At 46.2% G+C, this 15134-nt stretch overlaps 2 protein-coding genes across 2 annotated transcripts; one reads left to right on the forward strand and one right to left on the reverse strand.

Annotated features, from left to right (window-relative positions):
* Window positions 1-1584: 1584 nt before the first annotated feature.
* On the forward strand, window positions 1585-7224 carry LOC139385880 (P2Y purinoceptor 13-like). Its single transcript, XM_071131165.1, has 4 exons — window positions 1585-1730; window positions 2440-2639; window positions 2743-3132; window positions 4854-7224. Exons 2-4 carry the CDS (start codon window positions 2457-2459, stop codon window positions 5319-5321), a joined length of 1041 nt encoding a protein of 346 aa, XP_070987266.1. The 5' UTR covers window positions 1585-1730; window positions 2440-2456; the 3' UTR covers window positions 5322-7224.
* Window positions 7225-7351: 127 nt separating this feature from the next.
* Window positions 7352-11057, reverse strand: LOC139385994 (sialidase 4). Its single transcript, XM_071131310.1, has 3 exons — window positions 10854-11057; window positions 9172-9427; window positions 7352-9030 (listed from the first exon to the last, which is right to left on the reverse strand). The coding sequence occupies exons 1-3, from the start codon at window positions 11055-11057 to the stop codon at window positions 8006-8008; spliced, it is 1485 nt and encodes a 494-aa protein (XP_070987411.1). The 3' UTR covers window positions 7352-8005.
* Between the last annotated feature and the right edge of the window lie 4077 nt (window positions 11058-15134).

Below are 15134 nucleotides of genomic sequence, written 5' to 3' on the forward strand. Positions count from 1 at the left end.
TGACGTCCTACCGGGAACAGTGGGTTAACTGCTTTGTTCAAGGGGCAGAACGACAGATTTTTACCTTGTCAGCTCGGGGATTCGATCTTGCAACCTTTTCGTTTACAAGTTCCAACGCTCTAATCACTAGGCTCCTGCTATCCCCAACTCTACTACCATGCACACTACCATGCACACTACAATGCAGCGTAGTAGACAGGGTGCTGAGGACTCTGGGCCCTATCCAATCAAAACCTGTCAGGAGATAAGAAGGCCCCACAGATGCACAGTTGAAGACAGTAATCAATCAGCAGAGATGAATGATTTCTGCATGCTTGTCACTACACTGCCGCTTTGCTCTGGTTTGGCATCATTAAGACAGGGCTTTGAACATAGGAAAGAGAAATGGGTGGGAGGACTAGGCCAGGGAGAGTGGATGGGGTGTGGCCCCGGGGGGGGCCTCTTTAAGATCACAGTCAGGAAGTGTGTCCTGCCTGCTGCGTTCGCCGCTCGTTCACCAACTAGTGAAACTGACGCACACTGGCACTGGGAGACTGGCACCATGCCGTACTAACCTCTCAGTGGACAATTAAACAGGAAGAGAGGAGGTACAGGCTCATTCACACAGGCAAAGTCACTCATTGGCAAAGTCATTGGGATTGTGACGAGACAGCCACACACGAGCTCTACGTAGAGACCCAGAGACCTCCTACAGAAAATACCATTACGCGTGCATACAGTACGCTGAAATGGACCGGTTTGTTGGTCGGTGTGAAAGCCAATGTGACCCTTGAAAATAAAGAGAAATAGTTAATTCTTGGAAAGATTGTAAGGAAAAAAACAACTGAATTTAATATTTCACTTGTTCATTTTGAGTGAAGACTGCTGAGTTTATCTCTTCATACTGAGTGAAGACTGCTGAGTTTATCTCTTCATATTGAGTGAAGACTGCTGAGTTTATCTCTTCATACTGAGTGAAGACTGCTGAGTTTATCTCTTCATATTGAGTGAAGACTGCTGAGTTTATCTCTTCATATTGAGTGAAGACTGCTGAGTTTATCTCTTCATACTGAGTGAAGACTGCTGAGTTTATCTCTTCATATTGAGTGAAGACTGCTGAGTTTATCTCTTCATACTGAGTGAAGACTGCTGAGTTTATCTCTTCATACTGAGTGAAGACTGCTGAGTTTATCTCTTCATTTTGAGTGAAGACTGCTGAGTTTATCTCTTCATACTGAGTGAAGACTGCTGAGTTTATCTCTTCATACTGAGTGAAGACTGCTGAGTTTTTCTCTTCATACTGAGTGAAGACTGCTGAGTTTATCTCTTCATACTGAGTGAAGACTGCTGAGTTTATCTCTTCATACTGAGTGAAGACTGCTGAGTTTATCTCTTCATACTGAGTGAAGACTGCTGAGTTTATCTCTTCATACTGAGTGAAGACTGCTGAGTTTATCTCTTCATACTGAGTGAAGACTGCTGAGTTTATCTCTTCATACTGAGTGAAGACTGCTGAGTTTATCTCTTCATACTGAGTGAAGACTGCTGAGTTTATCTCTTCATATTGAGTGAAGACTGCTGAGTTTTCTCTTCATATTGAGTGAAGACTGCTGAGTTTATCTCTTCATATTGAGTGAAGACTGCTGAGTTTATCTCTTCATATTGAGTGAAGACTGCTGAGTTTATCTCTTCATATTGAGTGTTCCCTGTGAATTTCACATCTTCAACATTGAAACTTCAATCAAAGGAGGGTAAGGACATTTTAATTTATGCATTTAATGTAATTTATGATTGTGTTTGACAGTGTATAACCATTCTGCATAACAATTGAATATGTTTTATGTCACAGGGAAGAGTATACATTCAAGCATTTCAATGTAGTTTTTCGTTTAATGGCCTACTTCACAGCACATTCTCGTGAGCTGTCCAAATCAGACTGAATGAATGCAGATTCATGAAGGGACATCAAGTGTATTTTCAGGAATTTGGCTCAAATCTCTCATCAAGTTGTAGAAACATATTTTTAAAGGGATACATGTCTTCTGAGTATCAGCCTATAGACCCCTGAATGGATCCAACTTTGAAAATGTGCCTCTGTTGCCATAGCACCTGTTACTGCACTGAATGTGATTCTAAGCTGTTTAGACTTCTTATGTAAAGCGGAAGGCCAAGCGGATACAGAGACAGACGGACGGACGGACGGACGGACGGACGGACAGACAGACAGGAGATTGTAAGAAACGACTGACACAGTAAATGTACTGTCTATCAACGGCATAAATTGAACCGCTCTGTACAGAGCACTAACCTACTTGATGTATTTACAATGTCCAAATAAATATTAAATACATTTTTAAACATACATTGTGAAGGGTCTTATGAAAAAGTGCATTCTAATTGTGCTGCATATTACACTGAATCTCTCTCTCTCTCTCTCTCTCTCTCTCTCTCTCTCTAAAGTACTTCTGGGCGTGAGGATGAATGGCAGCCAATCAAACCTGTCTCTGAAGTGTGTGCGTGACACCAGCGTGACGGCGGTGGTCTTCCCCTGTCTCTACAGCGCCCTCTTCCTGTTTGCGCTGGTACTCAACTGCCTGGCTGCATGGATCTTCTTCAACATCCGCAGCACCACCACCTTCGTGGTCTACCTGAAGAACGTAGTAAGGGAACCAGCATTTATTTTCTGTGATAAATCAATTTAGTTGTCTGACTGTCAATAATAGTTTAACAACATGACTGACGTGATGGCCTGTCCGTCAACAGGTGGTGGCAGACCTGCTGATGACCCTGTCCATTCCGTTGAAGGTCCTCGCGGACGCCGACGTGGGCTCCTGGCGTCTGCGTGCGTTCTACTGTCGCTACTCCGCCGTCCTCTTCTACACCACCATGTACATCAGCATCCTGCTCCTGGGGCTCATCAGCCTGGACCGCTACCTCAAGATAGTCAGGCCCTTTGGGAAGTGCGCCCTCAAGAGGGTCGGGGTGGGACAGGCCTTGAGTGCGGCCGTCTGGGCTGTGATGGTTTCTCTGGCTCTGCCCAATGCCATTCTGAGTGACCGCACACCGCTGTTCTCTGGTGGCCGGCTGAAGTGTACCTCTCTAAAGGGTCAGGCCGGCATGCTGTGGCACGAGGGCTTCAACTACTTCTGCCAAGTATGGGCAATATTCTTGTACACAACATGCAACCATTTCTAAGATTGTACTGAGTTCCAGTTCATATAAGAAATCAGTCAATTTATATAAATTCATTAGGCTCTAATCTATGGATTTCACATGACTGGGAATACAGATTGATTGTAAAATGCAATCCTTAAAAATAACCTCTGTGATCTCCATCTTGCTAGCTATTATTTTGTATTTTATTCAAGTGGATAGGGTAGTGAAATATGAAGTGATGGTCACAGATACCTTAAAAAAATACAGTAGGGGCATCAGTATCTGATGTGACCACCACTTGCCTCATGCAGTGTGACACATCTCCTTCGCATAGAGTTGATCAGGCTGTTTGTTGATTGTGGCCAGTTGAATGTTGTTCTACTCTTCTGCAAAGGCTGTGCGAAGTTGCTGGATATTGCAGGGAATTGGAACACGCTGTTGTACATGTCGATCCAGAGCTTCCCAAACATGCTCAATGGTGAGATGTCTGGTGAGTATGCAGGCCATGGAAGAACATACATTTTCGGCTTCCAGGAATTGTGCACAGATCCTTGTCACATGGGGCCTTGCATTATCATGCTGAAACATGAGGTGATGGCGGCGGATGAATGGCACAACAATGGGCCTCAGGATCTCGTCACCGTATTTCTGTGCATTCAAATTGCCATCAATAAATTTCATTTGTGTTCATTGTCCGTAGCTTACGCCTGCCCATACCATAACCCCACCGCCACCATTAGGCACTCTCTTCACAACGTTGACATCAGCAAACCGCTTGCCCACACAACGCCATACACGCTGTCTGCCATCTGCCCGGTACAGTTGAAACCGGGATTCCTCCATGAAGAGCACACTTCTCCAGGGTGTCAGTAGACATCAAAGGGGAGCATTTTCCCACTGAAGTCAGTCACTACCCTAAACTGCAGTCAAGTCAAGACCCTGGTGAGGACGACGAGAATGCAGATGAGCTTCCCTGAGACCGTTATCTTACAGTTTGTGCAGAAATTCTTCGGGTTGTACAAACCCACAGTTTCATCAGCTGGTGGCTGGTCTCAGACGATCCCGCAGGTGAAGAAGCCGGATGTGGAAGTCTTGGGCTGGCATGGTTACATCCGGTCTGGGGTAGTGAGGCCAGTTGGATGGTGGAGGCGGCTTATGGTAGAGAAATGAACATTCAATTCTCAGGCTAAAGCTCAGCCCAGGACCTCCACATCTGGCGTCTTCACCTACGGGATTATCTGAGACCAGCCACCCGGACAGCTGAAGAAACTGAGGAGTATTTATGTCTGTAATAAAGCCCTTTTGTGGGGAAAAACTCATTCTGGTTGGCTAGGCCTGGCTTCTCAATAGGTCGGCCTGGCTCCCAAGTGGGTGGGCCTATGCCCTCCCAGGCTGTGCCCCTGTCCAGTCATGTGAAATCCATAGATTAGGGAAAATTAACTTATTTCAATTGACTGATTTCCTTACATGATATCAGTAAAATCATTGAAATTGTTGCATTTATACTGATTACATGTTGACACCCTGATGAAGGCGTTGGCCGGTAAGCGATAATAATGTATTTTAATAATGACTTAGCCAAACACATTAAAAGCTTTTTAACTTTCAAAAGCACACGAGTGCCTGGACTTAGCACCTATTTGTGATAAAAAATGTTCCTTTAGCTTTTCTGATGATGACGTTTGATGCCTTACGGGGTTTTCTCCTCCTTTTCCCAGGTGGTGTTTTGGGGAACACTGGCTCTGATGCTGTTGTGTTACACCTTCATCAGTCGGAAGGTCTACGAGTCTTACAAAGCCTCGCGTAGTGGTTCCAAAGCGGCCAGCCGCAGGACCAAGGCCAAAGTCTTTGTGGTGGTGGGGGTGTTTTTCGTTTGTTTCGCCCCTTTTCATTTCGCCAGGGTGCCCTACACTCTCACCCAGACCCGAAACATAGACAACCACTGTCGGGCGCAAAACGCACTCTACGTTGCCAAGGAGACCACTCTCTGGCTGTCTGCCACAAACGTGTGTCTGGACCCGCTGATCTATGTGTTCCTGTGCAGGGTGTTCCGGAAAAGATTGACTGCCACACTCAACCGCAAGCCCCTCCCCCAGGGCGGTTTGGAGTCGCCCACGGCAACCTCCACTCAGCTGGAGATGTCACAGATAGTACATAACAGAATGTTGGATGTCAGTTCGGCCTAGAAGCACAACGGACATGTTTTTTCCCCCAGCTCTATTAAATTGTAAATATATTTCGGCAAGATGTTAACCCCTGGACAGGTTGTGACCAGAGTAAAGCCCTCAAATCATTTCTGGATAAGTGGCTCTGTTACTAAGACAATGTTGCAGATCTAATAGGCTATATAAACAGCAGTGTTCCCACATGACCTCTGTGATAGCCCATTGTGTGTGACGAGTATTTTGAAACAAAATGGCTGGTGTGACATCAGATAACTGCAGCAGGGCTTTCTAAATATCATCACCAGACACAAGAGTCAACCCAGGCTAATGTGTCGGTCTCTAATGATTGCAAAGTCATCCTGTCTTTTTTTTCTCAGCGTAATTTACTGTCAGCTCTCACTTCCCTTTTCCTAATCTTCTCCAAAAATTACTTTCCTTCTTCTTAATTTCACCAGAAAGGAAAACAACTCGACTGAGTGCTTTTAGATAATGTGAGTGTGACGATCTAACATACACGCTTACGAAATGGTATGTTGTTTGTGTGTATAGTATAGGGTGATGCAGTCTTTACATGTTGTTGGAAAGCAAGACAAAAGCACAGTTTCTCAGACATCTCATGCAAATACACTACATGTACAAAAATATGTGGACAGCCCTTCAAATTAATAGATTAAGCTATTTCAGCCACACCCGTTGCTGACAGCCATGCATTCTCCATAGACAAACATTGGCAGTGGGATGGCCTTACTGAAGAGCTCGGTGATTTTCAACGTGGCGCCGTCATAGGACGCCACCTTTCCAACAAATCAGTTCGTCAAGTTTCTGCCCTGCTAGAGCTGCCCCGGTCTACTGTAAATGCTGTTATTGTGAAGTGGAAACGTCTAGGAGCAACAACGGCTCAGCTGCGAAATGGTAGGCCACACAAGCTCACAGAACGCGACCGCAGAGTGCTGAAGCACGTAAAAATCATCTGTCCTTGGTTGCAACACCCACTACCGAGTTCCAAACTGGCCCTGGAAGCAACGTCAGCACAATAACTGTTCTTCAGGAGCTTCATGAAATGGGTTTCCATGGCCGAGCAGCCGCACAAAAGCCTAAGATCACCATGCGCATTGCCTAGTGCCGGCTGGAGTGATGTGAAGCTCGCCACAGTTGGACTCTTAAAGCAGTGGAAATTCCTTCTCTAGTGTGATGAATCACGCTTCACCATCTGGCAGTCCGACGGACGAACCTGGGTTTGGCGGATGCCAGCAGAAGGCAACCTGCCCAAATACATAGTGCCAACTGTAAAGTTTGGTGGAGAAGGAATAATGATCTGGGGCTGTTTTTCATGGTTCGGGCTAGGCCCCTTAGTTCCAGTGAAGGGAAAGCTTAATGCTACAGAATACAATGACATTCTAGACGATTCTGTGCTTCCAACTTTGTGGCAACAATTTTGGGAAAGCTATTTTCTGTTTCAGCATGACAATGTCCCCGTGCACAAAGGGAGGTCCATATAGAAATGGTTTGTCGAGATCGTGTGGAAGAACTTGGCCTGCACGGAACCCTGACCTCAACCCCATCGAACACCTTTGGGATGAATTGGAACGTTGACTGCGAGCCAGGCCTAATCGCCGAACATCAGTGCCCAACCTCACTAATGCTCTTGTGGCTGTATGGAAGCAAGGCACCGCAGCAATGTTACAACATCTAGTGGAAAGCCTTCCCAGAAGAGTGGAGGCTGTTATAGCAGCAAAGGGGAGACCAACTCCATTTTAATGGCCATGATTTTGGAATGAGATGTTCGACAAGCAGGTGTCCACATACTTTTGCTCATGTAGTGTACCAATCAGTACACAAATACTGCAGAGGAAGAATGGTTGGTTTAATAACGAATGGTTGGTTTAATAAAGAATGGTTGGTTTAATAAAGAATGGTTGGTTTAATAAAGAATGGTTGGTTTAATAAAGAATGGTTGGTTTAATAAAGAATGTTTGGTTTAATAAAGGATGGTTGGTTTAATAAATAATGGTTGGTTTAATAAATAATGGTTGGTTTAATAAAGAATGGTTGGTTTAATAAAGAATGGTTGGTTTAATAAAGGATGATTCAAAGTTATGTTTGTGAGCATCTAGTGGTGTTCTTGGTCGATTACAACAATCCAGCAGAAAATGCATTTCAAGTTATACAGATGTAGGCTCTTCATTTGATCACCCTGCTGCAGGATAACTTTCCTGCAATGCACGACATTTAAAACGTGCAGTGCATTTTAGGTTTAAAAAGGATTATTTAGTTTGTCATTCCCACTTAGTAATTTCAGACTTGATTTTCCCTATATGAAAAATGTATCAAACCTTACAAAAATGTCCATTCATTATAATACACGTAATAATTCACATTTCTTTTTGCAGCAGGAGCAAACTGGCTCAAATTAAGATCCTACATCTGTAGGCTGCCCCTGGCTAATATTCAATAAAACGTGGCTACTACAGCAATGTTTCTGCATTATCGTGACACAACCACTACATGTAAACACACAGTATGTGCATTAAGTCGAGGGTTACTAGGCGTGGATGGACTTGATATCAGACAAAACAAATTCATCAGCAGACGTAAAACGTCAGAACTCTGTGGACCGCATTTAAATATGACGCTGTTGTACACTTTTTTCATGAGCTTCAGAAGGAAACAAGCAGAAAACACTAGGATTAACGGTTAATTAGCAGTTAGGAAACATTGCAAAGATCACATATATTCCTCATCCTCCTCTTCCTCGCCTCTGGTCTCTCTTCCTTGGGTTGTGTTGTGTTGTGGAAGCTCTGTGTGTTGCTGGGTGACTGTGTGTTGCTGGGTGGCTGTGTGTTGCTGGGTGGCTGTGTGTTGCTGGGTGGCTGTGTGTTGCTGAGTAGCTGTGTGTCGCTGCCTGACTTTGTGTTGCGTGGCAGGTTGTCAATGAGCTCGTAGAGGGTGAAGATGCTGAAGGAGATCTCATCATAAGCTGTGCTGGTGCCGCACTCAAACAGACAGGCGAAGGCCACGGCCGACGGGGCCCCAGCTGACGGCAGCTCCAGGTAGGCCAGGTCAGAGTAGGCACTGGGGCCCTCGTAGATCACCCACGGGCCAGACCAGCTGTCCGGGTCACGGGGGAACAGGCTGAGGTACACCCCCAGGTCCTTCCTCACGTTGGTCCACGTCGGGTGGGAGTACACTACCCAGGTGGGTGTAAGGAAATTCTGTGGGGAGCTGGGAGGGGGAGGGGCGGTGGGTGGGGAGGAGTCACCAGTCTTAGCCTCGAAGGATGTCCAGTGTCTGGCGTGGGTGGGTGGCCGAGGGCGGAGGTTGAGGTGTAGGGGGGCAGGGAACCCCACTACGCTACCGTGGCAGCCATTACGTGGCTCTGTGAGCCGCTGCACCAGCTGTCCATCCTGGAAGACAGCTCCATCATCCAGACTGAGGGCCTGGACCCTGCAGCCCAGAGGGCTCCGGGCATTACAGTACAGCACGTTGGTGCCATCCTCCTGATCCACAGACACCATCTGGCACTCCACGCTCTCTGGCCCTGGCACCGCCTCCCCAAAACGCCACGTCCGCCCGTGGGTGTCGCTATGGAAACAGAAAGCGTGGGGTGTGGTCAGGCACATCTGGCCAAAGCACTCCTTGCAGTCGATGTGGTAGGCGTACGCTGGCACCAGCAGACGGCCTGACTTGAGCTGGATGCCGTGTCCCGGGCCCAGGGCGAAGGTTGCCCAGTCTGAGGAGGGGAAACACAACCAGAACCACAAACCACAAACAGAGAGATATGACACCATGTGAAATAAACACGTACTTCACCATAAAACATAGAACTTCATAACCTCGTGAGATCAACCTACCTGCTGTGACCGTGTCTCACCTTTGATGGTGTCTCCTATGACCCTCTTGGTGAGGTCAGTGGCAGGGCTCCAGGTGTTGCCCTGGTCGTTACTGGAGATGAAGCAGAGGCGCGTTACATTCTTACCCGTCACCAGCTGGTAGGACTCGGAGGTGTGGCCCAGCACAGCGATGAAGAACAGAAAGAGGGTGCCTGTGAACTCGTCATACAGAGGACACGGGTTCATCGACCGGTGGCCCGCCAACTGAGCCGTACCCAGAACACTCATGTCCTCCCACTGAGGAAGGAAGGGAAGAGACAGGGAGGGAGTTGGGGGGGTAGAGACCGGGAGGGAGTTGGTGGGGGTAGAGACCGGGAGGGAGTTGGGGGGGGGGGGGGGGGGGGTGGAGGGAGGGAGGGAGGGTAGGAGGGTAGAGACAGGGATGGAGGGTAGGAGGGTAGAGACAGGGATACAGGGTAGGAGGGTAGAGAATGGGATGGAGGGTAGGAGGGCAGAGACAGGGATTGAGAGTAGGAGGGTACAGACAGGGAGGGAGGGTAGAGACAGGGATGGAGGGTAGGAGGGTAGAGACAGGGATGGAGGGTAGAGACAGGGAGGGAGGGTACAGACAGGGAGGGAGGGTAGAGACAGGGAGGGAGGGTAGAGACAGGGAGGGAGGGTAGAGACAGGGAGGGAGGATAGAGACAGGGAGGGAGGGTAGAGACAGGGAGGGAGGGTACATACAGGGAGGGAGGGTACAGACAGGGAGGGAGGGTAGAGACAGGGAGGGAGGGTAGAGACAGGGAGGGAGGGTAGAGACAGGGAGGGAGGATAGAGACAGGGAGGGAGGGTAGAGACAGGGAGGGAGGGTAGGAGGGTACAGACAGGGAGGGAGGATAGAGACAGGGTAGGAGGGTAGAGACAGAGTAGGATGGTAGAGACCAGGTATGAGGGTACAGACAGTTAGGGAGGGTAGAAACAGGTAGGGAGGGTAGAGACAGGGAGGGAGGGTAGGAGGGTAGAGACAGGGAGGGAGGGAGGGAGGGAGGGAGGGAGGGAGGGAGGGTAGAGACAGGGAGGGAGCAGGCAAGGAGGGTAGGAGGGTAGAGACAGGGAGGGACGGTAGAGACAGGGAGGGAGGGTAGATGTTAGAGAAATATGAAGTATTAGGACAACTGTAATGACTTTGACCTATCCTAAATCTGTGACCTGTACTGATCTTTACATAGTTCCTGTGGAATGTGCCCTTGTGTCCTCACCTAAATCTGTGACCTGTACTGACCTCTACATAGTTCCTGTAGAATGTGCCCTTGTGTCCTCACCTAAATCTGTGACCTGTACTGACCTCTACATAGTTCCTGTAGAATGTGCCCTTGTGCCCTATCCTAAATCTGTGACCTGTACTGATCTCTACATAGTTCCTGTAGAATGTGCCCTTGTGTCCTAACCTAAATCTGTGACCTGTACTGACCTCTACATAGTTCCTGTAGAATGTGCCCTTGTGTCCTAACCTAAATCTGTGACCTGTACTGACCTCTACATAGTTCCTGTAGAATGTGCCCTTGTGTCCTAACCTAAATCTGTGACCTGTACTGACCTCTACATAGTTCCTGTAGAATATGCCCTTGTGTCCTAACCTAAATCTGTGACCTGTACTGACCTCTACATAGTTCCTGTAGAATGTGCCCTTGTGTCCTAACCTAAATCAGTGACCTGTACTGACCTCTACATAGTTCCTGTAGAATGTGCCTTTGCGCATGACCAGCAGGTGAGCCTGGGCGTCTGAGGGGCTGAGTCTCTCCTCACAAAAGGCCAGGAAGGAGTTGGACAGGGACAGATAGAGCAGGGCAGGGACGCGGTACGTCACTCCATTGGCCTCCTTACGGAACAGCGCGGATCGCGCTGGGAAATACGGCGATGAACTCATGTCCTGTGTGTGTGTGTGTGTGTGTGTGTGTGTGTGTGTGTGTGTGTGTGTGTGTGTGCGTGCGTGCGTGCGTGCATGCGTGTGTGTGGTCCCAGAGAAGTCCACCCCAGAGAGAGTGACACAGTTGAGTTTAGAGAAATTGATCCGATATGCAGAGAGAAAGAGTTGTCCTTCAAACGGTCAGCAGAAAGTATTTTTTGGTTCATTCATAAAGAGCTGCCCAGTCCCAGATTGTGTAACAGAGTAATCACTTTAGCAGGGAATGAAAAAATCCTGCGATCCATTGATAGTCCATCCAGAAGATCTCTCCTTTCTAAAATGATAGTATTCAATGTGGAAGCAAGACAGCATGCTGCACCAATTTAGAATTGGAAATGTATGGCTGCTACTGCTACTATAACCTCTACTACCACTACTACCTTCACTACTACCTTCACTACTACTACCACTACTACTATCACCACTACTACCACTACTACCACTACTACCTTCACTACTACCTTCACTACTACCTTCACTACTACTACCACCACTACTGTCACCACTACTATCACCACTACTACCACTACTACCTTCACTACTACTATCACCACTACTATCACCTCTACTACCACTACTACCTTCACTACTACTATCACCACTACTATCACCACTACTACCACTACTACCTTCACTACTACCTTCACTACTACCTTCACTACTACTACCACTACTACTATCACCACTACTACCACTACTACCACTACTACCTTCACTACTACCTTCACTACTACCTTCACTACTACTACCACCACTACTGTCACCACTACTATCACCACTACTACCACTACTACCTTCACTACTACTATCACCACTACTATCACCTCTACTACCACTACTACCTTCACTACTACTATCACCACTACTATCACCACTACTACCACTACTACCTTCACTACTACCTTCACTACTACCTTCACTACTACTACCACCACTACTGTCACCACTACTATCACCACTACTACCACTACTACCTTCACTACTACTATCACCACTACTATCACCTCTACTACCACTACTACCTTCACTACTACTATCACCACTACTATCACCACTACTACCACTACTACCTTCACTACTACTATCACCACTACTATCACCTCTACTACCACTACTACCTTCACTACTACCTTCACTACTACTACCACTACTACTATCACCACTACTACCACTACTACCACTACTACCTTCACTACTACCTTCACTACTACCTTCACTACTACTACCACCACTACTGTCACCACTACTATCACCACTACTACCACTACTACCTTCACTACTACTATCACCACTACTATCACCTCTACTACCACTACTACCTTCACTACTACTATCACCACTACTATCACCACTACTACCACTACTACCTTCACTACTACTATCACCACTACTATCACCACTACTGTCACCACTACTACCACTACTACCTTCACTACTACTATCACCACTACTATCACCTCTACTACCACTACTACCTTCACTACTACTATCACCACTACTATCACCACTACTGTCACCACTACTACCACTACTACCTTCACTACTACTATCACCACTACTGTCACCACTACTACCACTACTACCTTCACTACTACTATCACCACTATTATCACCACTACTGTCACCACTACTATCACCACTACTACCACTACTACCTTCACAACTACTATCACCACTACTACCACTACTACCTTCACTACTACTATCACCACTACTATCACCACTACTGTCACCACTACTATCACCACTACTACCACTACTACCTTCACTACTACTATCACCACTATTATCACCACTACTGTCACCACTACTATCACTACTACTACCACTACTACCTTCACTACTACTATCACCACTACTATCACCACTACTGTCACCACTACTACCACTACTACCTTCACTACTACTATCACCACTATTATCACCACTACTGTCACCACTACTATCACCACTACTACCACTACTACCTTCACTACTACTATCACCACTACTATCACCTCTACTGTCACCACTACTATCACCACTACTACCACTACTACCTTCACTACTACTATCACCACTACTATCACCACTACTGTCACCACTACTGTCACTACTACTACCACTACTACTACTACTACTACTGTCACCACTACTATCACCACTACTGTCACCACTACTGTCACCACTACTATCACTACTACTATCACTACTACTGTCACCACTACTATAACCTATACTACCACTACTATAACCTCTACTACCACTACTACTATCACTACTACTACCACTACTACTATCACTACTACTATCCCCACTACTGTCACCACTACTATCACTACTCCTACCACGACTACTGTCACCACTACTATCACTACTACTGTCACCACTACTATAACCTCTACTACCACTACTAATGTCACCACTACTATCCTAACTACTGTCACCACTACTATCACTACTACTATCAACCCTACTGTCACCACTACTATCACTACTACTACCACTACTACTGTCACCACTACTATCACTACTACTATCACTACTACTGCCACTACTACTGTCACCACTACTATCACTACTACTGTCACCACTACTATAACCTTTACTACCACTACTAATGTCACCACTACTATCACTACTACTACCACTACTACTGTCACCACTACTATCACTACTACTATCACTACTACTGCCACTACTACTGTCACCACTACTATCACTACTACTGTCACCACTACTATCACTACTACTGTCACCACTACTATCACTACTACTATCACCACTACTGTCACCACTACTATCACTACTACTACCACTACTACTATCACCACTACTGTCACCACTACTATCACTACTACTACCACTACTACTGTCACCACTACTATCACTACTACTGTCACCACTACTATCACTACTACTACCACTACTACTGTCACCACTACTATCACTACTACTACCACTACTACTGTCACCACTACTATCAATTCTACTATCACCACTACTGTCACCACTACTATAACCTCTACTACCACTACTATTATCACTACTACTATCACCACTGCTATCACTACTACTACCACTACTATTATCACAACTACTACCACTACTACTATCACTATCACTACTACTACTACTACCACTACTACTGTCACTACTACTACCACTACTACTATCACCACTACTATCACATCTACTACTGCTATTACTCCTGCTAGTACTACTACCCCTACTGTTACTGCTACCACCACTACTGCAATTACTACTACTACCAATACTACTATTACTATCACTATTACTACTACTACTGCCAATACTACTACTACCACTACTACTACTACTACTACTATACTGACTACTACTACTACCAATACTACTACTACCACTGATATTACTACTACGACTACTACTACCACTACTAGGACTACTACCACTGTTTTTACTACTACTACTATTACTACAACTACTACTACCACTACTGCTTTTACTACAACTACTACTACCACTAATACTAATATTGCTTCTACCACTACCACTACTACTATTATGACTTCTACTAATACTACTACTGCTAAACTACTATTACTACTGCTAATACTACTACAACTAACACTACTACTACTACTGCGGTTGCTAGGCCATCATTGAAAATATGAATTTGTTCTTAACTGAGTTGCCCAGATAAATAAAGGTAAAATATGAAGCAGAGACAGCTGTCCACAGACAGTAGCTAGAAGCAGAGACAGCTGTCCACAGACAGTAGCTATTAGCAGAGACAGCTGTTCACAGACAGTAGCTATTAGCAGAGACAGCTGTCCACAGACAGTAGCTATTAGCAGAGACAGCTGTGATCACACAGACAGTAGCTATTAGCAGAGACAGCTGTCCACAGACAGTAGCTATTAGCAGAGACAGCTGTCCACAGACAGGAGCTATTAGCAGAGACAGCTGTGATCACACAGACAGTAGCTATTAGCAGAGACAGCTGTCCACAGACAGTAGCTAGAAGCAGAGACAGCTGTCCACAGACAGTAGCTAGAAGCAGAGACAGCTGTCCAC

Source organism: Oncorhynchus clarkii, chromosome 27 (assembly GCF_045791955.1).
Source record: "Oncorhynchus clarkii lewisi isolate Uvic-CL-2024 chromosome 27, UVic_Ocla_1.0, whole genome shotgun sequence".
Classification (NCBI taxonomy): Eukaryota; Metazoa; Chordata; class Actinopteri; order Salmoniformes; family Salmonidae; genus Oncorhynchus; species Oncorhynchus clarkii.